The 25,636-nt window shown below is 54.7% G+C and overlaps 1 protein-coding gene across 4 annotated transcripts in view; it reads left to right on the forward strand.

Moving 5' to 3' along the window:
* Window positions 1-25,636, forward strand: part of DNAH9 (dynein axonemal heavy chain 9) — a 328,292-nt gene that overhangs the window by 213,441 nt on the left and 89,215 nt on the right. For 3 of the 4 annotated variants that reach the window (XM_068264551.1, XM_068264552.1, XM_068264554.1), the window contains 4 exons: window positions 2,282-2,470; window positions 4,353-4,588; window positions 7,083-7,205; window positions 22,259-22,463. The exons of the other annotated variant lie outside the window; for it this stretch is intronic. In XM_068264551.1, coding sequence (XP_068120652.1) covers window positions 2,282-2,470; window positions 4,353-4,588; window positions 7,083-7,205; window positions 22,259-22,463 — 753 coding nt within the window. The remainder of the gene's footprint in view (window positions 1-2,281; window positions 2,471-4,352; window positions 4,589-7,082; window positions 7,206-22,258; window positions 22,464-25,636) is intronic. 4 annotated transcript variants of the gene reach the window in all.

Below are 25,636 nucleotides of genomic sequence, written 5' to 3' on the forward strand. Positions count from 1 at the left end.
CAGAGTATGGTACCAGTGGGCCATATATATCCTCAGAGAAGGAGTATGAGGTCCAGCTATTACTGTATGGTACCAGTGGGCCACATCTGTTCTCAGAGAAGCAATATGAGGTCCAGCTACCACTGTATGGTACCAGTAGGCCATATCTGTCCTCAGAGAAGCAGTATGAGGTCCAGCTATCTGTGTATGGTACCAGTAGGCCATATCTGTCCTCAGAGAAGGAGTATGAGGTCCAGCTATCTGTGTATGGTACCAGTAGGCCATATCTGTCCTCAGAGAAGCAGTATGAGGTCCAGCTATCACTGTATGGTACCAGTGGGCCATATCTGTCCTCAGAGGAGTATGAGGTCCGTCCATCTGTGTATGGTACCAATAGGCCATATCTGTCCTCAGAGAAGGAGTATGAGGTACAGGAGAAAAGCGCTATACAAATGTTAATTTATTATTATGATTATTATTATCTTCTATGCAGTATGAGGTCCAGCTATCACTGTATGGTACCAGAGGGCCACATCTGTCCACAGAGAAGCAATATGAGGTCCATTTACAGTGGGATGCGAAAGTTTTGCCAACCTTGTTAATTGTCATGATTTTCTTGAATAAATCGTTGGTTGTTACGATAAAACATGTCAGTTAAATAGATCATATAGGAGACCCACACAGTGATATTTGAGAAGTGAAATGAAGTGACTCCATCTGCAGCGAGATGATGTTGTAGGTCTTTTGTGCTGATCTGTGGGTTGACTCTGACTGTTCTCACCATTCATCGCTTTTGTCTATCCGAGATTTTTCTTGGTCTGCCACCTCGAGCCTTAACTTGAACTGAGCCTTTTAAAAAATTTATTGCGCACTTTTTGTAAATCCGAGAAACTTCATTTCACCTCTCAAATATCACGGTGTGTGTCTCCTATATGATATATTTAACTGACATTTTTTATAGTAAAACAACCAATGATTTCATACAGGAAAATCATGAAGATTGACAAGGTTTCCAAAACGTTTGCATCCCACTGTATCTGGATAGTGGCTGGAAATGGGAGACCAGGGTTTGAATCCTGGCTAGGGTCAGTACCTATTCAGTAAGAAGCCCTTGAGCAAGACTCCCTAACTCTACAGGGTGGCCCCTTGAGCGCCCTTATTGGCTGCAGCTCTTCAGCGCCATGAGTCCAACAGGAGAAAAGCCCTATACAAATGTTAGGATTATTATTATTATTATCATCTATGTAGTATGAGGTCCAGCTATCACTGTATGGTACCAGTAGGCCATATCTGTCCTCAGGAGTATGAGGTCCAGCTAGCACTGTATGGTACCAGTAGGCCATATCTGTCCTCAGGAGTATGAGGTCCAGCTATTACTGTAGGGTACCAGTAGGCCATATCTGTCCTCAGGAGTATGAGGTCCAGCTATCACTGTATGGTACCAGTAGGCCACATCTGTCCTCAGGAGTATGAGGTCCAGCTATCACTGTATGGTACCAGTAGGCCATATCTGTCCTCAGGAGTATGAGGTCCAGCTATCACTGTATGGTACCAGTGGGCCATATCTGTCCTCAGGAGTATGAGGTCCAGCTATCACTGTATGGTACCAGTGGGCCATATCTGTCCTCAGAAGGAGTATGAGGTCCAGCTATCACTGTATGGTACCAGTGGGCCATATCAGTCCTCAGGAGTATGAGGTCCAGCTATCACTGTATGGTACCAGTAGGCCATATCTGTCCTCAGGAGTATGAGGTCCAGCTATCACTGTATGGTACCAGTAGGCCATATCTGTCCTCAGAGAAGCAATATGAGGTCCATCTATCTGGATAGTGGCTGAAAATTGGAGACCGGGGTTCGAATCCTGGCTAGGGTCAGTACCTTGGGCAAGACTTCCTAAAACAGCAGGGTGGCCCCTTGAGCGTGCCTTTAGGGCTGCAGCTCTTAAACACTTTTAGTCCAACAGGAGAAAAGCGCTCTACAAATATAAGTATTATTATTATGATTATCTATGTAGTATGAGGTCCAGCTATCACTGTATGGTACCAGAGGGCCACATCTGTCCTCAGAGAAGCAATATGAGGTCCATCTAGCACTTTATGGGACCAGTCCTCAGGGAGGCAATATCTGGTTTAGTACAAGACCGTTTGAAGCTGGCAAATAAACCTAAAACCGTCTTTGAAAGGTAAAGTGGGCATCAGTGCAGGACCTGCAGCACCATCATTAACTTGTTCCTGCAGGAACGGGTTGTGGTGAAGTCCTGTTCAGCTCATGTCTGTCTCTCCTCTGTGCCGGACGTGTCTAGGTCGGGGGACTTGCATCAGAAAATGTCAGATGGGCTGAAGCGGTGAGGAACTTCAAACTCCAGGAGAGCACATTGTGTGGAGATGTCCTGCTCATTACTGCTTTTGTCTCTTACCTCGGATATTTCACCAAGAAATACAGACTGGAACTCATGGATAAGACCTGGAAGCCCTACCTGGGACAACTGAAAGTAAGGCTGGGCTTCACAGCAGATATGGCATAACATGAAAGTGTCTCTACTTTGTACTGCTGGGGGACTCTGCTCCTTCCTCTATCTAACTCTCCTCTCCTGATATACTCTATGTTGCTGGAGGATTCTGCTCCTTCCTCTAACTCTCCTCTCCTGATATACTCTATGTTGCTGGAGGACTCTGCTCCTTCCTCTATCTAACTCTCCTCTCCTGATATACTCTGTACTGCTGGAGGACTCTGCTCCTTCCTCTATCTAACTCTCCTCTCCTGATATACTCTGTACTGCTGGAGGACTCTGCTCCTTCCTCTAACTTTCCTCTCCTGATATACTCTGTGCTGCTGGAGAACTCTGCTCCTTCCTCTAACTCTCCTCTCCTGATATACTCTGTGCTGCTGGAGAACTCTGCTCCTTCCTCTAACTCTCCTCTCCTGATAGACTCTGTGCTGCTGGAGGACTCTGCTCCTTCCTCTATCTCTCCTCTCCTGATATACTCTGTGCTGCTGGAGGACTCTGCTCCATCCTCTAACCCTCCTCTCCTGATATACTCTGTGTTGCTGGAGGACTCTGCTCCTTCCTCGATCTAACTCTCCTCTCCTGATATACTCTGTGCTGCTGGGGGACTCTGCTCCTTCCTCTATCTAACTCTCCTCTCCTGATATACTCTGTGCTGCTGGAGGGATCTGCTCCTTCCTCTAACTCTCCTCTCCTGATATACTCTGTGCTGCTGGAGGACTCTGCTCCTTCCTCTAACTCTCCTCTCCTGATATAGTCTGTGCTGCTGGAGAACTCTGCTCCTTCCTCTAACCCTCCTCTCCTGATGTACTCTGTGCTGCTGGAGGACTCTGCTCCTTCCTCTATCTAACTCTCCTCTCCTGATATACTCTGTGCTGCTGGAGGCCTCTGCTCCTTCCTCTATCTAACTCTCCTCTCCTGATATACTCTGTGCTGCTGGAGGACTCTGCTCCTTCCTCTAACTCTCCTCTCCTGATATACTCTGTGCTGCTGGAGAACTCTGCTCCTTCCTCTAACTCTCCTCTCCTGATATACTCTGTGCTGCTGGAGGCCTCTGCTCCTTCCTCTATCTAACTCTCCTCTCCTGATATACTCTGTGCTGCTGGAGGACTCTGCTCCTTCCTCTAACTCTCCTCTCCTGATATACTCTGTGCTGCTGGAGAACTCTGCTCCTTCCTCTAACCCTCCTCTCCTGATATACTCTGTGCTGCTGGAGGACTCTGCTCCTTCCTCTAACTCTCCTCTCCTGATATACTCTGTGCTGCTGAAGGACTCTGCTCCTTCCTCTATCTAACTCCCCTCTCCTGATATACTCTGTGCTGCTGGAGGCCTCTGCCCCTTCCTCTATCTAACTCCCCTCTCCTGATATACTCTGTGCTGCTGTAGGACTCTGCTGCTTCCTCTAACTCTCCTCTCCTGATATACTCTGTGCTGCTGGAGGACTCTGCTCCTTCCTCTATCCAATTATCCTCTCCTACTATACTCTGTGCTACTGGAGGACTCTGCTCCTTCCTCTATCTATCTCCCCTCTCCTGATATACTCTGTCCTGCTGGAGGACTCTGCTCCTTCCTCTATCTAACGCTCCTCTCCTGATATACTCTGTGCTGCTGGAGGACTCTGCTCCTTCCTCTAACTCTCCTCTCCTGATATACTCTGTGCTGCTGGAGGACTCTGCTCCTTCCTCTAACTCTCCTCTCCTGATCTACTCTGTGCTGCTGGAGGACTCTGCTCCTTCCTCTATCCAATTCTCCTCTCCTGATATACTCTGTGCTGCTAGAGGACTCTGCTTCTCCCACTTTCCCTCCTCTCCTGATGTTCTCTGTGCTGCTCGTGGACCCTAATATTCTATTTCCTCCTCATTTTTAGGTCCCCATACCAGTAACTCCATCATTAGACCCATTGTCCATGCTGACTGATGATGCAGATGTTGCAGCTTGGCAGAATGAGGGTCTCCCAGCTGACCGTATGTCTACAGAGAATGCCACCATCTTGACCAGTTGTGAACGCTGGCCTCTTATGGTGGATCCACAGCTGCAAGGCATAAAATGGATCAAGAACAAATATGGAGAGAATCTCAGAGTTGTTCGCATTGGACAGCGGGGGTAAGTGTCCACTGTAGTTGTGAGATGATAAGGGGAGGAAGGGTTTCAGGCTCTGGGGTTGGAGAAGTGCTGTGGGAGATGGTTGGAGAAGGGGCTGTGTGAGATGGTTGGAGAAGGGCTTTGTGAGATGGTTGGAGAAGGGCTGTAAGAGATGGTTGGAGAAGGGCCTGCATGAGATGGTTGGAGAAGGGCTATGTGAGATGGTTGGAGAAGGGGCTTTGTGAGATGGTTGGAGAAGAGGCTTTGTGAGATGGTTGGAGAGGACGCTTTGTGAGATGGTTGGAGAAGATGCTTTGTGAGATGGTTGGAGAGGATGCTTTGTGAGATGGTTGGAGAAGATGCTTTGTGAGATGGTTGGAGAAGAGGCTTTGTGAGATGGTTGGAGAGGATGCTTTGTGAGATGGTTGGAGAAGATGCTTTGTGAAATGGTTGGAGAAGGGCTGTCTGAGATGGTTGGAGAAGGCCTTTGTGAGATGGTTGGAAAAGGCCTTTGTGAGATGGTTGGAAAAGGCCTTTGTGAGATGGTTGGAGAAGGCCTTTGTGAGATGGTTGGAAAAGGCCTTTGTGAGATGGTTGGAGAAGGCCTTTGTGAGATGGTTGGAGAAGGCTGTGTGAGATGGTTGGAGAAGGGCTGTATGAGATGGTTGGAGAAGGGGCTATGTGAGATGGTTGGAGAAGAGGCTTTGTTAGATGGTTAGATAAGGGGCTTGTGTGAGATGGTTGGAGAAGAGGCTTTGTTAGATGGTTGGAGAAGGGCCTGTGGGAGATGGTTGGAGAAGGGCTGTATGAGATGGTTGGAGAAGGGGCTTTGTGAGAGGGTTGGAGAAGCGTCTGCGTGAGATGGTTGGAGAAGCGTCTGCGTAAGATGGTTGGAGATGGGGCTGCGTGAGATGGTTGGAGAAGGGGCTGCGTTAGATGGTTGGAGAAGGGGCTGCATGAGATGGTTGGAGAAGGGGCTGCAAGAGATGGTTGGAGAAGGGGCTGCGTGAGATGGTTGGAGAAGGGGCTGCGTGAGATGGTTGGAGAAGGGGCTGCGTGAGATGGTTGGAGAAGGGCTATGTGAGATGGTTGGAGAAGGGGCTTTGTGAGATGGTTGGAGAAGAGGCTTTGTGAGATGGTTGGAGAGGACGCTTTGTGAGATGGTTGGAGAAGATGCTTTGTGAGATGGTTGGAGAGGATGCTTTGTGAGATGGTTGGAGAAGATGCTTTGTGAGATGGTTGGAGAAGAGGCTTTGTGAGATGGTTGGAGAGGATGCTTTGTGAGATGGTTGGAGAAGATGCTTTGTGAAATGGTTGGAGAAGGGCTGTCTGAGATGGTTGGAGAAGGCCTTTGTGAGATGGTTGGAAAAGGCCTTTGTGAGATGGTTGGAAAAGGCCTTTGTGAGATGGTTGGAGAAGGCCTTTGTGAGATGGTTGGAAAAGGCCTTTGTGAGATGGTTGGAGAAGGCCTTTGTGAGATGGTTGGAGAAGGCTGTGTGAGATGGTTGGAGAAGGGCTGTATGAGATGGTTGGAGAAGGGGCTATGTGAGATGGTTGGAGAAGAGGCTTTGTTAGATGGTTAGATAAGGGGCTTGTGTGAGATGGTTGGAGAAGAGGCTTTGTTAGATGGTTGGAGAAGGGCCTGTGGGAGATGGTTGGAGAAGGGCTGTATGAGATGGTTGGAGAAGGGGCTTTGTGAGAGGGTTGGAGAAGCGTCTGCGTGAGATGGTTGGAGAAGCGTCTGCGTGAGATGGTTGGAGATGGGGCTGCGTGAGATGGTTGGAGAAGGGGCTGCGTGAGATGGTTGGAGAAGGGGCTGCATGAGATGGTTGGAGAAGGGGCTGCATGAGATGGTTGGAGAAGGGGCTGCGTGAGATGGTTGGAGAAGGGGCTGCGTGAGATGGTTGGAGAAGGGACTGCGTGAGATGGTTGGAGAAGGGGCTGCATGAGATGGTTGGAGAAGGGGCTGCATGAGATGGTTGGAGAAGGGGCTGCATGAGATGGTTGGAGAAGGGGCTGTATGAGATGGTTGGAGAAGGGGCTTTGTGAGAGGGTTGGAGAAGCGTCTGCGTGAGATGGTTGGAGAAGGGGCTGTGTGAGATGGTTGGAGAAGGGCCTGCATGAGATGGTTGGAGAAGGGGCTGCATGAGATGGTTGCAGAAAGGGCTGCATGAGATGGTTGGAGAAGGGGCTGCATGAGATGGTTGGAGAAGGGGCTGCATGAGATGGTTGCAGAAAGGGCTGCATGAGATGGTTGGAGAAGGGGCTGCATGAGATGGTTGGAGAAGGGGCTGCATGAGATGGTTGGAGAAGGGGCTGCATGAGATGGTTGGAGAAGGGGCTGCATGAGATGGTTGGAGAAGGGGCTGCATGAGATGGTTGGAGAAGGGGCTGTGTGAGATGGTTGGAGAAGGGGCTTTGTGAGGTATTTGGGGAAGGGCAGTTCTATGACAAAGTGGTGAGCAAATCCCCCAAACACCATAGAAATAGTTGTATTATTTTCTTTTTCCCTCAGATACCTGGACACTCTGGAAAGAGCTCTGTCTGGAGGAGACGTGGTCCTTATAGAGAACTTGGAGGAGAGTGTGGATCCAGTTCTGGGGCCATTGCTGGGCCGAGAGACTATTAAGAAAGGAAGGTAAAATGCCAGAGAACATGGCTTTCAATGTGTGGCCCTTGGAGGGCATGTGGAGCCCTAGGTGATCCTAGCCTGTCCATCATACCATGTGAGAGATGAGAAGAAAGTGACTAGCTCACCGAACCACTGATCACATTCCTTTTTATTCATGAAGAATGAAAGCTGAATCTGATTGGTTGCTTTGGAGTTATGTATATGGTGTGGGAGACATTTGGAGAAATACAAATTAGGAAAGTCTTTTTGGTTTTATGAATCTGATCCAACCGGTTCAAGAGGGTGGAGCTTTGAGTCATCTACCATCCCATAACCCAAAACTTCCAATCAGATTTTTCTTGATTGGTTGCTGTAGTAGCCATGATTTGTGTGGCCTCCGTGGGATACGAGCTGGGCCTCAAACTGGTAGAGACATTAGAGTGTGACCCTTTCAAGTGATGGGAGTGATAATAGGAAATGTAATATTTAGGGTGAGACTGATGTCTGGCACTCTGACTGAGGAATCGGATGGTTTCTTGGGTAGTAAGATCATTATTTTTTTCTATATGAGGCACAGCTGCAGGCTCTGGCGTTGTACTGCCGATGCCCAGCCTCCTTGCGGACCGGGAAGTGGCGCAGCGTAGTCTGGGCAGTGCCATGGTTCTGGGCGGTAGCACGCCGAAGTCTGGGCTTGATGTGCCAAAGTCTGGGTGGTGGCATGGTGTAGTCTGGGCTTGGTGCGGCGCAGTCTGGGTGGTGGCACGGTGTAGTCTGGGTGGTGGCACGGTGTAATCTGGGCTTGGTGCGGCACAGTCTGGGTGGTGGCACGGTGTAGTCTGGGTGGTGGCACGGTGTAGTCTGGGATTGGTGCGGTGTAGTCTGGGTGGTGGCACGGTGTAGTCTGGGATTGGTGCGGTGTAGTCTGGGTGGTGGCATTGTGTAGTCTGGGATTGGTGCGGCGCAGTCTGGGATTGGTGCTGTGCAGTCTGGGTGGTGGCACGGTGTAGTCTGGGCTTGGTGAGGTGTACTCTGAGCGGTAGCACGGCGCAGTCTGGGATAGGTGCGGTGCAGTCTGGGTGGTGGCACGGTGTAGTCTGGGATTGGTGCGGTGTAGTCTGGGATTGGTGCGGTGTAGTCTGGGTGGTGGCACGGTGTAGTCTGGGCTTGGTGAGGTGTACTCTGAGCGGTAGCACGGCGCAGTCTGGGATAGGTGCGGTGCAGTCTGGGTGGTGGCGCGGTGTAGTCTGGGATTGGTGCGGTGTAGTCTGGGATTGGTGCGGTGTAGTCTGGGTGGTGGCATTGTGTAGTCTGGGATTGGTGCGGCGCAGTCTGGGTGTTGGCACAGCGTAGTCTGGGATTGGTGCAGCGCAGTCTGGGTGGTGGCATGGTGTAGTCTGGGATTGGTGCTGTGCCGTCTGGGTGGTGGCATGATGTAGTCTGGGCTTGGTGAGGTGTACTCTGAGCGGTAGCGCGGCGCAGTCTGGGATTGGTGCGGTGCAGTCTGGGTGGTGGCACGGTGTAGCCTGGGCTTGGTGAGGTGTACTCTGAGCGGTAGCGTGGTGCAGTCTGGGATTGGTGCGGCGCAGTCTGGGTGGTGGCACGGTGTAATCTGGGCTTGGTGCGGCACAGTCTGGGTGGTGGCACGGTGTAGTCTGGGATTGGTGCGGTGTAGTCTGGGATTGGTGCTGTGCAGTCTGGGTGATGGCACGGTGTAGTCTGGGCTTGGTGAGGTGTACTCTGAGCGGTAGCGCGGTGCAGTCTGGAATTGGTGTGGCGCAGTCTGGGATTGGTGCTGTGCCGTCCTGGTGGTGACACGTGTAGTCTGGGCTTGGTAAGGTGTACTCTGAGCGGTAGCGTGGCGCAGTCTGGGATTGGTGCGGCGCAGTCTGGGTGGTGGCACGGTGTAGTCTGGGATTGGTGCGGTGTAGTCTGGGTGGTGGCACGGTGTAGTCTGCGATTCGTGCGGTGTAGTCTGGGTGGTGGCATTGTGTAGTCTGGGATTGGTGCGGCGCAGTCTGGGTGTTGGCACAGCGTAGTCTGGGATTGGTGCGGCGCAGTCTGGGTGGTGGCATGGTGTAGTCTGGGATTGGTGCTGTGCAGTCTGGGTGGTGGCACGGTGTAGTCTGGGCTTGGTGAGGTATACTCTGAGCGGTAGCACGGCGCAGTCTGGGATTGGTGCGGCGCAGTCTGGGTGGTGGCATGGTGTAGTCTGGGATTGGTGCGGCGCAGTCTGGGTGGTGGCACGGTGTAGTCTGGGCTTGGTGAGGTGTACTCTGAGCGGTAGCACGGCGCAGTCTGGGATTGGTGCGGCGCAGTCTGGGTGGTGGCACGGTGTAGTCTGGGCTTGGTGAGGTGTACTCTGAGCGGTAGCACGGCGCAGTCTGGGATAGGTGCGGTGCAGTCTGGGTGGTGGCGCGGTGTAGTCTGGGATTGGTGCGGTGTAGTCTGGGATTGGTGCGGTGTAGTCTGGGTGGTGGCATTGTGTAGTCTGGGATTGGTGCGGCGCAGTCTGGGTGTTGGCACAGCGTAGTCTGGGATTGGTGCAGCGCAGTCTGGGTGGTGGCATGGTGTAGTCTGGGATTGGTGCTGTGCCGTCTGGGTGGTGGCACGATGTAGTCTGGGCTTGGTGAGGTGTACTCTGAGCGGTAGCGCGGCGCAGTCTGGGATTGGTGCGGTGCAGTCTGGGTGGTGGCACGGTGTAGCCTGGGCTTGGTGAGGTGTACTCTGAGCGGTAGCGTGGTGCAGTCTGGGATTGGTGCGGCGCAGTCTGGGTGGTGGCACGGTGTAATCTGGGCTTGGTGCGGCACAGTCTGGGTGGTGGCACGGTGTAGTCTGGGATTGGTGCGGTGTAGTCTGGGATTGGTGCTGTGCAGTCTGGGTGATGGCACGGTGTAGTCTGGGCTTGGTGAGGTGTACTCTGAGCGGTAGCGCGGTGCAGTCTGGAATTGGTGTGGCGCAGTCTGGGATTGGTGCTGTGCCGTCCTGGTGGTGACACGTGTAGTCTGGGCTTGGTAAGGTGTACTCTGAGCGGTAGCGTGGCGCAGTCTGGGATTGGTGCGGCGCAGTCTGGGTGGTGGCACGGTGTAGTCTGGGATTGGTGCGGTGTAGTCTGGGTGGTGGCACGGTGTAGTCTGCGATTCGTGCGGTGTAGTCTGGGTGGTGGCATTGTGTAGTCTGGGATTGGTGCGGCGCAGTCTGGGTGTTGGCACAGCGTAGTCTGGGATTGGTGCGGCGCAGTCTGGGTGGTGGCATGGTGTAGTATGGGATTGGTGCTGTGCAGTCTGGGTGGTGGCACGGTGTAGTCTGGGCTTGGTGAGGTATACTCTGAGCGGTAGCACGGCGCAGTCTGGGATTGGTGCGGCGCAGTCTGGGTGGTGGCATGGTGTAGTCTGGGATTGGTGCGGCGCAGTCTGGGTGGTGGCACGGTGTAGTCTGGGCTTGGTGAGGTGTACTCTGAGCGGTAGCACGGCGCAGTCTGGGATTGGTGCGGCGCAGTCTGGGTGGTGGCACGGTGTAGTCTGGGCTTGGTGAGGTGTACTCTGAGCGGTAGCACGGCGCAGTCTGGGTGGTGGCACGGTGTAGTCTGGGCTTGGTGAGGTATACTCTGAGCGGTAGCGTGGCTCAATCTGGGATTGGTGCGGTGCAGTCTGGGTGGTGGCACGGTGTAGTCTGGGCTTGGTGAAGTGTACTCTAAGCGGTAGCATGGCGCAGTCTGGGATTGGTGCGGTGCAGTCTGGGTGGTGGTATGGTGTAGTCTGGGCTTGGTGAGGTGTACTCCGAGCGGTAGCGCGGCGCAGGCTGGGATTGGTGCGGTGCAGTCTGGGTGGTGGCACGGTGTAGTCTGGGCTTTGCACGGCGCAGTCTGGGATTGGTGCGGTGCAGTCTGGGTGGTGGCACGGTGTAGTCTGGGCTTGGTGAAGTGTACTCTGAGTGGTAGCACGGCGCAGTCTGGGATTGGTGCGGTGTAGTCTGGGATTGGTGCGGTGTAGTCTGGGATTGGTGCGGCGCAGTCTGGGTGGTGGCATGGTGTAGTCTGGGATTGGTGCTGTGCAGTCTGGGTGGTGGCACGGTGTAGTCTGGGCTTGGTGAGGTGTACTCTGAGCGGTAGCGCGGCGCAGTATGGGATTGGTGCGGTGCCGTCCTGGTGGTGACACGTGTAGTCTGGGCTTGGTGAGGTGTACTCTGAGCGGTAGCGTGGCGCAGTCTGGGATTGGTGCGGCACAGTCTGGGTGGTGGCACGGTGTAGTCTGGGATTGGTGCGGTGTAGTCTGGGTGGTGGCACGGTGTAGTCTGGGATTCGTGCGGTGTAGTCTGGGTGGTGGCATTGTGTAGTCTGGGATTGGTGCGGCGCAGTCTGGGTGTTGGCACAGCGTAGTCTGGGATTGGTGCGGCGCAGTCTGGGTGTTGGCACAGCGTAGTCTGGGATTGGTGCGGTGTAGTCTGGGTGGTGGCACGGTGTAGTCTGGGATTGGTGCGGTGTAGTCTGGGATTGGTGCTGTGCAGTCTGGGTGGTGGCACGGTGTAGTCTGAGCTTGGTGAGGTGTACTCTGAGCGGTAGCACAGCGCAGTCTGGGATTGGTGCGGCGCAGTCTGTGTGGTGGCACATTGTAGTCTGGGCTTGGTGAGGTGTACTCTGAGCGGTAGCACGGCGCAGTCTGGGTGGTGGCACGGTGTAGTCTGGGCTTGGTGAGGTATACTCTGAGCGGTAGCGTGGCTCAATCTGGGATTGGTGCGGTGCAGTCTGGGTGGTGGCACGGTGTAGTTTGGGCTTGGTGAAGTGTACTCTGAGCGGTAGCATGGCGCAGTCTGGGATTGGTGCGGTGCCGTCCTGGTGGTGACACGTGTAGTCTGGGCTTGGTGAGGTGTACTCTGAGCGGTAGCGTGGCGCAGTCTGGGATTGGTGCGGCACAGTCTAGGTGGTGGCACGGTGTAGTCTGGGCTTTGCACGGCACAGTCTGGGATTGGTGCGGTGCAGTCTGGGTGGTGGCACGGTGTAGTCTGGGCTTGGTGAGGTGTACTCTGAGCGGTAGCGTGGGTCAGTCTGGGATTGGTGCGGTGCAGTCTGGGTGGTGGCACGGTGTAGTTTGGGCTTGGTGAGGTGTACTCTGAGCGGTAGCGTGGGTCAGTCTGGGATTGGTGCGGTGCAGTCTGGGTGGTGGCACGGTGTAGTCTGGGCTTGGTGAAGTGTACTCTGAGTGGTAGCACGGCGCAGTCTGGGATTGGTGCGGTGCAGTCTGGGTGGTGGCACGGTGTAGTCTGGGCTTGGTGAGGTGTACTCTGAGCGGTAGCGTGGCGCAGTCTGGGATTGGTGCGGTGCAGTCTGGGTGGTGGCATGGCGCAGTCTGGGATTGGTGCGGCGCAGTCTGGGTGGTGGCACGGTGTAGTCTGGGCTTGGTGAGGTGTACTCTGAGCGGTAGCACGGCGCAGTCTGGGGTTGGTGCGGCGCAGTCTGTGTGGTGGCACAGTGTAGTCTGGGCTTGGTGAGGTGTACTCTGAGCGGTAGCACGGCGCAGTCTGGGGTTGGTGCGGCGCAGTCTGGGTGGTGGCACGGTGTAGTCTGGGCTTGGTGAGGTGTACTCTGAGCGGTAGCGTGGCGCAGTCTGGGATTGGTGCGGCGCAGTCTGGGATTGGTGCTGTGCAGTCTGGGTGGTGGCACGGTGTAGTCTGGGCTTTGTGAGGTGTACTCTGAGCGGTAGCACGGCGCAGTCTGGGATTGGTGCGGCGCAGTCTGGGTGGTGGCACGGTGTAGTCTGGGCTTGGTGAGGTGTACTCTGAGCGGTAGCGCGGCGCAGTCTGGGATTGGTGCGGCGCAGTCTGGGTGGTGGCATGGTGTAGTCTGGGATTGGTGCTGTGCAGTCTGGGTGGTGGCACGGTGTAGTCTGGGCTTGGTGAGGTGTACTCTGAGCGGTAGCGTGGCGCAGTCTGGGATTGGTGCGGTGCCGTCCTGGTGGTGGCACGGCGCAGTCTGGGATTGGTGCGGCGTAGTCTGGGTGGTGGCACGGTGTAGTCTGGGCTTGGTGAGGTGTACTCTGAACGGTAGCGCGGCGCAGTCTGGGATTGGTGCGGTGCCGTCCTGGTGGTGGCATGGTGTCGTCTGGGTGGTGGCATGGCGCAGTCTGGAATTGGTGCGGCGCAGTCTGGGTGGTGGCACGGTGTAGTCTGGGCTTGGTGAGGTGTACTCTGAGCGGTAGCGCGGCGCAGTCTGGGTGGTGGCACGGTGTAGTCTGAGCTTGGTGAGGTGTACTCTGAGCGGTAGCGCGGCGCAGTCTGGAATTGGTGCGGCGCAGTCTGGGTGGTGGCATGGTGTAGTCTGAGCTTGGTGAGGTGTACTCTGAGCGGTAGCGCGGCGCAGTCTGGAATTGGTGCGGCGCAGTCTGGGTGGTGGCATGGTGTAGTCTGGGCTTGGTGAGGTGTACTCTGAGCGGTAGCGCGGCGCAGTCTGGATTTGGCGCGGCGCAGTCTGGGTGGTGGCACGGTGTAGTCTGAGCTTGGTGAGGTGTACTCTGAGCGGTAGCGCGGCGCAGTCTGGAATTGGTGCGGCGCAGTCTGGGTGGTGGCATGGTGTAGTCTGAGCTTGGTGAGGTGTACTCTGAGCGGTAGCGCGGCGCAGTCTGGAATTGGTGCGGCGCAGTCTGGGTGGTGGCATGGTGTAGTCTGGGCTTGGTGAGGTGTACTCTGAGCGGTAGCACGGCGCAGTCTGGGTGGTGGCACGGTGTAGTCTGAGCTTGGTGAGGTGTACTCTGAGCGGTAGCACGGCGCAGTCTGGGATTGGTGCGGCACAGTCTGGGTGTTGGCACAGCGTAGTCTGGGATTGGTGCGGTGCAGTCTGGGTGGTGGCATGGTGTAGTCTGGGATTGGTGCGGCACAGTCTGGGTGGTGGCACGGTGTAGTCTGAGCTTGGTGAGGTGTACTCTGAGCGGTAGCACGGCGCAGTCTGGGATTGGTGCGGTGCAGTCTGGGTGGTGGCATGGTGTAGTCTAGGCTTGGTGCGGCGCACTCTGGGTGGTGGCATGGCACAGTCTGGGCTTGGTGCGGCGCAGTCTGGGTGGTGGCACGGTGTAGTCTGAGCTTGGTGAGGTGTACTCTGAGTGGTAGCACGGCGCAGTCTGGATTTGGCGCGGCGCAGTCTGGGTGGTGGCACGGTGTAGTCTGGGCTTGGTGAGGTGTACTCTGAGCGGTAGCGTGGCGCAGTCTGGGTGGTGGCATGGTGTAGTCTGGGATTGGTGCGGGGCAGTCTGGTTGGTGGCACGGTGTAGTCTGGGCTTGGTGAGGTGTACTCTGAGCGGTAGCGTGGCGCAGTCTGGGTGGTGGCATGGTGTAGTCTGGGATTGGTGCGGCGCAGTCTGGGTGGTGGCACGGTGTAGTCTGGGCTTGGTGAGGTGTACTCTGAGCGGTAGCACGGCGCAGTCTGGGATTGGTGCGGTGCAGTCTGGGTGGTGGCATGGTGTAGTCTGGGATTGGTGCGGCGCAGTCTGGGTGGTGGCACGGTGTAGTCTGGGCTTGGTGAGGTGTACTCTGAGCGGTAGCACGGCGCAGTCTGGGATTGGTGCGGTGCAGTCTGGGTGGTGGCATGGTGTAGTCTGGGATTGGTGCGGCGCAGTCTGGGTGGTGGCACGGTGTAGTCTGAGCTTGGTGAGGTGTACTCTGAGCGGTAGCACGGCGCAGTCTGGGATTGGTGCGGTGCAGTCTGGGTGGTGGCACGGTGTAGTCTAGGCTTGGTGCGGCGCACTCTGGGTGGTGGCATGGCACAGTCTGGGTTTGGTGCGGTGCAGTCTGGGTGGTGGCACGGTGTAGTCTGGGCTTGGTGAGGTGTACTCTGAGCGGTAGCGTGGCGCAGTCTGGGATTGGTGCGGTGCAGTCTGGGTGGTGGCATGGTGTAGTCTGGGATTGGTGCGGCGCAGTCTGGGTGGTGGCACGGTGTAGTCTGGGCTTGGTGAGGTGTACGCTGAGCGGTAGCACGGCGCAGTCTGGGATTGGTGCGGTGCAGTCTGGGTGGTGGCATGGTGTAGTCTAGGCTTGGTGCGGCGCACTCTGGGTGGTGGCATGGCACAGTCTGGGCTTGGTGCGGCGCAGTCTGGGTGGTGGCACGGTGCAGTCTGGGCTTGGTGAAGTGTACTCTGAGCGGTAGCGTGGCGCAGTCTGGGATTGGTGCGGTGCAGTCTGGGTGGTGGCATGGCGCAGTCTGGGATTGGTGCGGCGCAGTCTGGGTGGTGGCATGGTGTAGTCTAGGCTTGGTGCGGCGCACTCTGGGTGGTGGCATGGCACAGTCTGGGCTTGGTGCGGCGCAGTCTGGGTGGTGGCATGGTGTAGTCTAGGCTTGGTGCGGCGCACTCTGGGTGGTGGCATGGCACAGTCTGGGCTTGGTGCGGCGCAGTCTGGGTGGTGGCACGGTGTAGTCTGGGCTTGGTGAAGTGTACTCTGAGTGGTAGCACGGCGCAGTCTGGGATTGGTGCGGTGCAGTCTGGGTGGTGGCACGGTGTAGTCTGGGCTTGGTGAGGTGTACTCTGAGCGGTAGCGTGGCGTAGTCTGGGATTGGTGCGGTGCAGTCTGGGTGGTGGCATGGCGCAGTCTGGGATTGGTGCGGCACAGTCTGGGTGGTGGCACGGTGTAGTCTTGGCTTGGTGAGGTGTACTCTGAGCGGTAGCGCGGCGCAGTCTGGATTTGGTGCGGCGCAGTCTGGGTGGTGGCACGGTGTAGTCTGAGCTTGGTGAGGTGTACTCTGAGCGGTAGCGCGGCGCAGTCTGGAATTGGTGCGGCGCAGTCTGGGTGGTGGCATGGTGTAGTCTGAGCTTGATGAGGTGTACTCTGAGCGGTAGCACGGCGCAGTCTGGGGTTGGTGCGGCGCAGTCTGTGTGGTGGCACAGTGTAGTCTGGGCTTGGTGAGGTGTACTCTGAGCGGTAGCACGGCGCAGTCTGGGGTTGGTGCGGCGCAGTCTGGGTGGTGGCACGGTGTAGTCTGGGCTTGGTGAGGTGTACTCTGAGCGGTAGCGTGGCGCAGTCTGGGATTGGTGCGGCGCAGTCTGGGATTGGTGCTGTGCAGTCTGGGTGGTGGCACGGTGTAGTCTGGGCTTGGTGAGGTGTACTCTGAGCGGTAGCGCGGCGCAGTCTGGGATTGGTGCGGCGCAGTCTGGGTGGTGGCATGGTGTAGTCTGGGATTGGTGCTGTGCAGTCTGGGTGGTGGCACGGTGTAGTCTGGGCTTGGTGAGGTGTACTCTGAGCGGTAGCGTGGCGCAGTCTGGGATTGGTGCGGTGCCGTCCTGGTGGTGGCACGGCACAGTCTGGGATTGGTGCGGCGTAGTCTGGGTGGTGGCACGGTGTAGTCTGGGCTTGGTGAGGTGTACTCTGAACGGTAGCGCGGCGCAGTCTGGGATTGGTGCGGTGCCGTCCTGGTGGTGGCATGGTGTAGTCTGGGTGGTGGCATGGCGCAGTCTGGAATTGGTGCGGCGCAGTCTGGGTGGTGGCACGGTGTAGTCTGGGCTTGGTGAGGTGTACTCTGAGCGGTAGCGCGGCGCAGTCTGGATTTGGTGCGGCGCAGTCTGGGTGGTGGCACGGTGTAGTCTGAGCTTGGTGAGGTGTACTCTGAGCGGTAGCGCGGCGCAGTCTGGAATTGGTGCGGCGCAGTCTGGGTGGTGGCATGGTGTAGTCTGAGCTTGATGAGGTGTACTCTGAGCGGTAGCGCGGCGCAGTCTGGAATTGGTGCGGCGCAGTCTGGGTGGTGGCATGGTGTAGTCTGGGCTTGGTGAGGTGTACTCTGAGCGGTAGCACGGCGCAGTCTGGGTGGTGGCACGGTGTAGTCTGAGCTTGGTGAGGTGTACTCTGAGCGGTAGCACGGCGCAGTCTGGGATTGGTGCGGCACAGTTTGGGTGTTGGCACAGCGTAGTCTGGGATTGGTGCAGCGCAGTCTGGGTGGTGGCATGGTGTAGTCTGGGATTGGTGCGGCGCAGTCTGGGTGGTGGCACGGTGTAGTCTGAGCTTGGTGAAGTGTACTCTGAGCGGTAGCACGGCGCAGTCTGGGATTGGTGCGGTGCAGTCTGGGTGGTGGCATGGTGTAGTCTAGGCTTGGTGCGGCGCACTCTGGGTGGTGGCATGGCACAGTCTGGGCTTGGTGCGGCGCAGTCTGGGTGGTGGCACGGTGTAGTCTGAGCTTGGTGAGGTGTACTCTGAGCGGTAGCACGGCGAAGTCTGGGTTTGGTGCGGTGCAGTCTGGTTGGTGGCACGGTGTAGTCTGGGCTTGGTGAGGTGTACTCTGAGCGGTAGCGTGGCGCAGTCTGGGTGGTGGCATGGTGTAGTCTGGGATTGGTGCGGCGCAGTCTGGGTGGTGGCACGGTGTAGTCTGGGCTTGGTGAGGTGTACTCTGAGCGGTAGCACGGCGCAGTCTGGGATTGGTGCGGTGCAGTCTGGGTGGTGGCATGGTGTAGTCTGGGATTGGTGCGGCGCAGTCTGGGTGGTGGCACGGTGTAGTCTGAGCTTGGTGAGGTGTACTCTGAGCGGTAGCACGGCGCAGTCTGGGATTGGTGCGGTGCAGTCTGGGTGGTGGCATGGTGTAGTCTAGGCTTGGTGCGGCGCACTCTGGGTGGTGGCATGGCACAGTCTGGGCTTGGTGCGGCGCAGTCTGGGTGGTGGCACGGTGTAGTCTGAGCTTGGTGAGGTGTACTCTGAGCGGTAGCACGGCGAAGTCTGGGCTTGGTGCGGTGCAGTCTGGGTGGTGGCACGGTGTAGTCTGGGCTTGGTGAGGTGTACTCTGAGCGGTAGCGTGGCGCAGTCTGGGTGGTGGCATGGTGTAGTCTGGGATTGGTGCGGCGCAGTCTGGGTGGTGGCACGGTGTAGTCTGGGCTTGGTGAGGTGTACTCTGAGCGGTAGCACGGCGCAGTCTGGGATTGGTGCGGTGCAGTCTGGGTGGTGGCATGATGTAGTCTGGGATTGGTGCGGCGCAGTCTGGGTGGTGGCACGGTGTAGTCTGGGCTTGGTGAGGTGTACTCTGAGCGGTAGCACGGCGCAGTCTGGGATTGGTGCGGTGCAGTCTGGGTGGTGGCATGGTGTAGTCTGGGATTGGTGCGGCGCAGTCTGGGTGGTGGCACGGTGTAGTCTGGGCTTGGTGAGGTGTACTCTGAGCGGTAGCACGGCGCAGTCTGGGATTGGTGCGGTGCAGTCTGGGTGGTGGCATGGTGTAGTCTGGGATTGGTGCGGCGCAGTCTGGGTGGTGGCACGGTGTAGTCTGGGCTTGGTGAGGTGTACTCTGAGCGGTAGCACGGCGCAGTCTGGGATTGGTGAGGCGCAGTCTGGGTGGTGGCATTGTGTAGTCTGGGATTGGTGCGGTGTAGTCTGGGTGGTGGCATTGTGTAGTCTGGGGTTGGTGCAGCGCAGTCTGGGTGGTGGCATGGTGTAGTCTGGGATTGGTGCGGTGCAGTCTGGGTGGTGGCACGGTGTAGTCTGGGCTTGGTGAGGTGTACTCTGAGCGGTAGCGCGGCGCAGTCTGGGATTGGTGCGGCGCAGTCTGGGTGGTGGCACGGTGTAGTCTGAGCTTGGTGAGGTGTACTCTGAGCGGTAGCACGGCGCAGTCTGGGATTGGTGCGGCGCAGTCTGGGTGGTGGCACGGTGTAGTCTGAGCTTGGTGAGGTGTACTCTGAGCGGTAGCACGGCGCAGTCTGGGATTGGTGCGGCGCAGTCTGGGTGGTGGCACGGTGTAGTCTGAGCTTGGTGAGGTGTACTCTGAACGGTAGCGCGGCACAGTCTGGGATTGGTGCGGCGCAGTCTGGGTGGTGGCACGGTGTAGTCTGAGCTTGGTGAGGTGTACTCTGAGCGGTAGCACGGCGCAGTCTGGGATTGGTGCGGCGCAGTCTGGGTGGTGGCACGGTGTAGTCTGAGCTTGGTGAGGTGTACTCTGAGCGGTAGCACGGCGCAGTCTGGGATTGGTGCGGCGCAGTCTGGGTGGTGGCATGGTGTAGTCTGGGATTGGTGCGGCGCAGTCTGGGTGGTGGCATGGTGTAGTCTGAGCTTGGTGAGGTATACTCTGAGCGGTAGCACGGCGCAGTCTGGGATTGGTGCGGTGCAGTCTGGGTGGTGGCATGGTGTAGTCTGGGATTGGTGCGGTGCAGTCTGGGTGGTGGCACGGTGTAGTCTGAGCTTGGTGAGGTGTACTCTGAGCGGTAGCACGGCGCAGTCTGGGATTGGTGCGGCGCAGTCTGGGTGGTGGCACAGCGTAGTCTGGGATTGGTGCGGCGCAGTCTGGGTGGTGGCATGGTGTAGTCTGGGATTGGTGCGGCGCAGTCTGGGTGGTGGCATGGTGTAGTCTGAGCTTGGTGAGGTGTACTCTGAACGGTAGCGCGGCACAGTCTGGGATTGGTGCGGCGCAGTCTGGGTGGTGGCACGGTGTAGTCTGAGCTTGGTGAGGTGTACTCTGAGCGGTAGCACGGCGCAGTCTGGGATTGGTGCGGCGCAGTCTGGGTGGTGGCACGGTGTAGTCTGAGCTTTGCACGGCACAGTCTGGGCGTGACACACGGGGTTTTGCCTTTCAGCACTTTAGAATGATGAGGCTCAGTGTGATGAAAACTGGAAAGAAATGTTGGCATTTCCCACTGCTCATTAGGGGATAAGTTGTTAATTGGATGCCAGTCGTCCCATGCCTGTCCACACCATTCCTTGCATGTGACACGGGATGTGACAGAACTTTCCTATCACTAATTATGGAGAGAGAATGAGAAACATTCCTTCTGGGGTTTATGGAAGAGGGGAAATCAAACCGTTAATGCCAATGCAGCAGCCGCCACAGCAGACAGAGACAGCCTGTTCACAATGGATTCTGGGTAATTGTAACACATGCTGGGAATGGCTCCCCCATTTGCCTCACGGACGCCAAGGTCAAACAGTCGCTCCATACTGGAGTCTGGTTTCTGTATGTACCATCATGAGGAGGGACCTAAACCTACAAGTCACAGGAAGAGAAACCTTCATACAAGCGAAGCGGGGATTTTTGGCGTGCGCCGCCTAACACCGAAGCTTGGCGCAGCTATAGCAGTAATGCTATACGGGTAATTCTCACTCCAAGTTGCTACAAAGCAGAGGGCCATCAATTGGCCATAATCGCAAACGCGCCGAAATTGATGCCGGTGAAAAATGTAAAGTCGTGCATTTTGGTCGTACCAATGATCTAGCACCATACAAAATAAATGGGATACAGTTGGGGACATCAAACTTGGAGATGCATTAACCACTTAACGACCAGCTAACGCCGATAGGCGGCACCTGGTCGTCAGTGGTTTTGCATGGCTTTCCATGCCAGTTCACGGAGGATGTCTCCGTGAACAGTGTGCGAGCCGCCAATCGCGGCTCGCACGCATAATGTAAACACGCGGGGAAGAAATCCCTGCTGTTTACATCAATACGGAGCTGCTGCGCAGCAGCTCCGTGACGGAGATCGGCGATCCCCGGCCTCTGATTGGCCAGGGATCGCCGTCATTTGATAGGCTGAAGCCTATCCGGCGCAGGACGGATAACCGTCCTGCGCACATCAGAGGGAGAGGGAGGGAGAGGAAGGGAGGGCGGAAAACGCTGCGGAGGGGGGCTTTGAAGAGCCACACGGAGCGGCGGCGATCAGACCCCCCCAGCAGGTCATCCCCCTACTGGGGATAAAAGGGGGGAAGTCTGATCGCCCTGCCTTGCACACGATCTGCGCTGCGGGCTGGAGAGCCCACGCAGCGCAGATCACACAGAACAGCCCCGGTCCTTAAAGGGATACTTAAGTCAAAAATAAAAAATGATTTTTACTCACCTGGGGCATCCCTCAGCCCACTGAAGCTGTATGGTGCCCTCGCAGCCTCGCTCCGATCCTCCTGTCCCCGCCGGCGGCTACTTCCGGGTTCGGCGACAGCCGCCGACAGGCTGGGAACGCGAGTAATTCTCTGCATTCCCAGTCGCTATTTCACCCTCTATGCTGCTATAGCGTATATGTTATACGCTATAGCACCATAGAGGGTGATATAGCGGCTGGGAACGCGGAGAATCACTCGCGTTCCCAGCCTGTCAGCGGCTGTCGCCAAACCTGGAACTAGCCGCCGGCGGGGACAGGAGGATCGCAGCGAGGCTGCGAGGGCACCATACAGCTTCAGGGGGCTGAGGGATGCCCCAAGTGAGTAAAAATCATTTTTTATTTTTGACTTAAGTATCCCTTTAAGTGGTTAAAAGGGAAATAAAAACTCGAGATGCTAGCATAATATTGCCCCTGTTTAACTCTCTAGTAAGGCCACATCTGGAATATGGAATTCAGTTCTGGGCACCACATTACAGGAAAGATATTGCAGTTTTAGAGCAGGTGCAGAGACGAGCAACAAAATTGATACGTGGGATGGAAGGTCCCACTTACCAAGAAAGGTTAGATAAACTGGGTTTATTTAGTCTAGAGAAAAGACGCCTTAGAGGGGATCTAATTAACATGTATAAATACATCAGAGGGCAATATAATAGCTTGGCGGATAAGCTTCTTGTCCCTAGGCCTTCTCAAAGGACTAGAGGACATGATCTGCGCATGGAGGAAAAACGTTTTAGCCATTTATTTAGGAACAGGTTCTTTACAGTAAGAGTGATTAAGATGTGGAATGCATTGCCACAGGAAGTAGTTATGGCAAACTCTTTACCTGCATTTAAAGGGGGCTTAGATGCTTTCCTTGCGTTATTATGCATTACCTAGTAATTGCAGCCATGGGTGTCTTTCAATGTTGATCCAGGGATTATATCTGACTACCATCTGGAGTCGGGAAGGAATTTTTTTCCCTTTTGGGGCTAATTGGACAATGCCTTGTAAGGGTTTTTCGCCTTCCTCTGGATCAACAGGGATATGTGAGGGAGCAGGCTGGTGTTGTACTTTGTTCTCTGGTTCAACTCAATGGACATAATTCTTTTTTTCAACCCAAATAACTATATGTAACTATGTAGTCACATACATTAATGTGCTGGAAGCATACACGTGGTCACATACACTAATGTGCTGGTGGCACGTGGTCACATACACTATGTGCTGGTGGCACGTGGTCACATACACTATGTGCTGTTTGTTATGGCACCTCCAATGTCTTCCTCTGTTTTAGGTACATTAAGATTGGGGACAAGGAGTGTGAGTACAGCCCCAGCTTCCGACTTATCCTTCACACCAAGCTAGCCAATCCCCATTACCAGCCGGAGATGCAGGCTCAGTGCACACTCATCAACTTCACGGTCACTCGTGATGGCTTAGAAGACCAGCTGCTGGCCGCTGTAGTCAGCATGGAGCGACCTGACCTGGAAGAGCTGAAGGTAACATCAGGACAATGTCTCAGTACATGTATTATGACTAAACCTCTGCATCATTCTATGTATGGGAGAGAACTGGGCCTATTACTGACCCTTGTGGGACCACAGTGGTTACCAATGGTTTCCTATTCTGAGTATGAGTGAGTATAAGTGCCCCTTAGTCTGGGACTCTAACACTGACTACTGCCTCCTGTAACTCCATTTCTTCCTGCTAATCTCATGGTCTTCCCTAAACAAAGGCCAACCCAGAGCTCCGCACTTCCTACTAATTTCAGGGCTATCCTGAAACAGCTCCTGACTATGCTTGCCTGGACCTCCGCCCCTTTCTACTAAGCAACCTAAGGCTTACCCTGAACACAGGCCCTGACTGCTCCAACCTGGAGCTCCTCCCCTTCCTATTAACCTAAGGCTTATCCTGAATACATACCTTGACTATGCCAATGTGGGGCTTCTAATTGCCATACTGTCCATATTTAAATGGTCTGGGGATGACAGAAGGAGGGTAGAATGAGCAGCACGTCAGGGAGTCGCACAGGAAGGTGTCACTATACAGGAGAGGTACTAGTGGTGCCTCCTCCAATCTTCTCTTCCTTTTCAGTGTGACTTTACAAACTCTGCTGATAATGACATGTTCCCTTTAAGATAACCTGCGGCTGTACAGCAGAGTGATGAATGCAGGACGTTTTTTCATGTTATTTTGGGTAGGCTGGGATTGTATTGTTAGGGGAGCTCATTTCTCTTTGTGAGAGTTGCTTATCTGCAGTAATCAGGCGGCTCACGGGAGATAATGAATTATTGCCGCGGCGGTACAAGCGCATCGCAGAGAGAAGGCTGCAATCAGCACGCCAAGATCTTCCGATTATCCAGAGCAGCCGAGAGAGATCTGCTCTGATCTTATCACACAACGCTCCTCCTCTCAGTTACTTCCCTCCTGTGCTAAATCTATCCTAACATCCTGCGTTATGTAAAGAGATAGAAATCGCCCCCCCTCGCCAAGGCTATACTCATGCCAAATATCTGGTGCTCTACATTGTGCATAATAATGAGCCCAAACTGTTACAGCAATCGTGCTATGTGACTGCCTGCAGAGCTGTTACTCCATGGTCTGCAGAGCCTTGTCTGTCCTGTAGAGCCTTGTCTGTCCTGTAGAGCCTTGTCTGTCCTGTAGAGCCTTGTCTGTCCTGTATAGCCTTGTCTGTCCTGTATAGCCTTGTCTGTCCTGTATAGCCTTGTCTGTCCTGTAGAGCCTTGTCTGTCCTGTAGAGCCTTGTCTGTCTTGTAGAGCCTTGTCTGGTCTGTAGAGCCTTGTCTATCCTGTAGAGCCTTGTCTGACCGGTAGAGCCTCGTCTGTCCCGTAGAGCCTCGTCTGTCCCGTAGAGCAGTGCTGGGCCGAAATTACGCATGCGCGTAATTACGCACCGTAATTTACCGTTATTTTACGCGTAAGTGCTACGCGTAATTTACGTCTTACGCGTAAGTATGTACGCGTAAGCCGTAAAGCGGTATTGTAATTACGCCGCCTACCGTAATAGCGTAGGTATGCGTAATTTTACGGCGAATTACGCGTAATTTTACGCGTAATTTCGTAGGCACAACTCCCCTTCTCCAAGAGTAGCCAATCAGTTATCAAGTTTGTTTGGGAGCTACATCCTAAGCAACCAATAGTATCTTCTCCCGCCCTTCAGTATATAAGCTGTCAGCCATGATCTGTGTTCTTTGTGGGTTGCTTTCACTTTCTGAGGAGAAGGAGTGAGACAGAGAGTGATACAGTTACACATCCATATTAAGTGCAATTCTATTGCATTTTCTTAGATCTTTGATCTGTGTGATTGTAAGCCTGTGTTAGGAAGTTGATTATTGTAGTTAGGGCTTTGTTTAGGGTTAGAATTCTGTTGTTTAGTGTTAGAGGCAGGGAAAACTGATTATAGGGCTTGTGATTTTACAGTGAAAGCGTGTAGATTGTAGAGACAAGAGAGGGCCTGTGATATGTAATAGAGTGAAATCAGTTAGATTCAGGGATCGTGTGCTGAGAGTGAATTGTATTTGTTTTTTTTGTTTTTTTTTTATCATTTTAATTATTTGATTTGATTGAATTTTATTTTCATTTTTTTTGTGGGGGGATTTATTTCAAGTGCGTTGTCCAAAAGCAATTGATATATAATTTGGACTAGCTCTCCAGTCCTCTCCTCCCTCATTACATTGAAATTTTAATTTGATTTATTTTTATTTTATTTTATACGTTTATCATTTGTCACTTTCCCCTACATTTCAATAAAACAATAACGTTTGGCACTTGCTGAACATATTCCCTACAATGTCTGGCAGAGGTGGAGCAGGCCGTGCCCGTGGCCGAGGAATTGAACCCACTGCAAAAAGATGTTTGTTTGACACCTTGACAGGCAGTGATCAAGAACCAGCAACCCAAAAAGTACATCCCTATTTCACAGCAGGAAGGGGACGCTCTGCACCAAGCAGGGGATGCACTGTACCCGGCAGGGGTCAGTCCAAAACTGGCAGGGGACAGTCAGTTGGTAGTGGACAATCAGTGCGAGGTAGTGGCCAATCCTCAACAGGCACAGTGAGGAGTGAAGATGTAACTCCAAAAAAAGTCTACAACCTTACGCGCGATTCTATGATGATGAAGGGCCCACGACGCCCCATTAGGGAGAGCCAGGCTGCTGATATTGTGGAGTTTGTGACGAGAGATAGCGGTTCTCAGTCCCCCAATCTTCAGGCCCTGGAGAGTAGCAGCAGTACCAGCAGCACACCCATGCCTGCTCAAAGATCTGCCACCAACATCCAAAATGAGCCTTCACTTCCATATACTGCACATATTGCAGACCTTGTGGACAAAGCTCTTTCGCAGTCCGACATAAACCTAGAGTCTGATGCCCAGAATTTTTTTAATGAACCTCAGAATGTTATCGATGAGGGATTGGCGGGTGATGATCATGATGACAACTTGTACCATGCCCGCGATCAGTCTCAGTCCTCAATGGGAGAACATAACATCCAGGATGAGGGCTCTTCCAACCTTCTTTCTCCCAATTATCCTGATGATGATGAGCTGGGTTCTTATAAGGGATGTAGTGACGATGATCTGGATAGGGACTATGACCCGCCTGAACATCATGATGATGCCAGCTCAGATGATTCAGAGCCGCAGAGGCTGCATC

This window comes from Hyperolius riggenbachi, chromosome 12 (genome assembly GCF_040937935.1).
Source record: "Hyperolius riggenbachi isolate aHypRig1 chromosome 12, aHypRig1.pri, whole genome shotgun sequence".
Taxonomy (NCBI): domain Eukaryota; kingdom Metazoa; phylum Chordata; class Amphibia; order Anura; family Hyperoliidae; genus Hyperolius; species Hyperolius riggenbachi.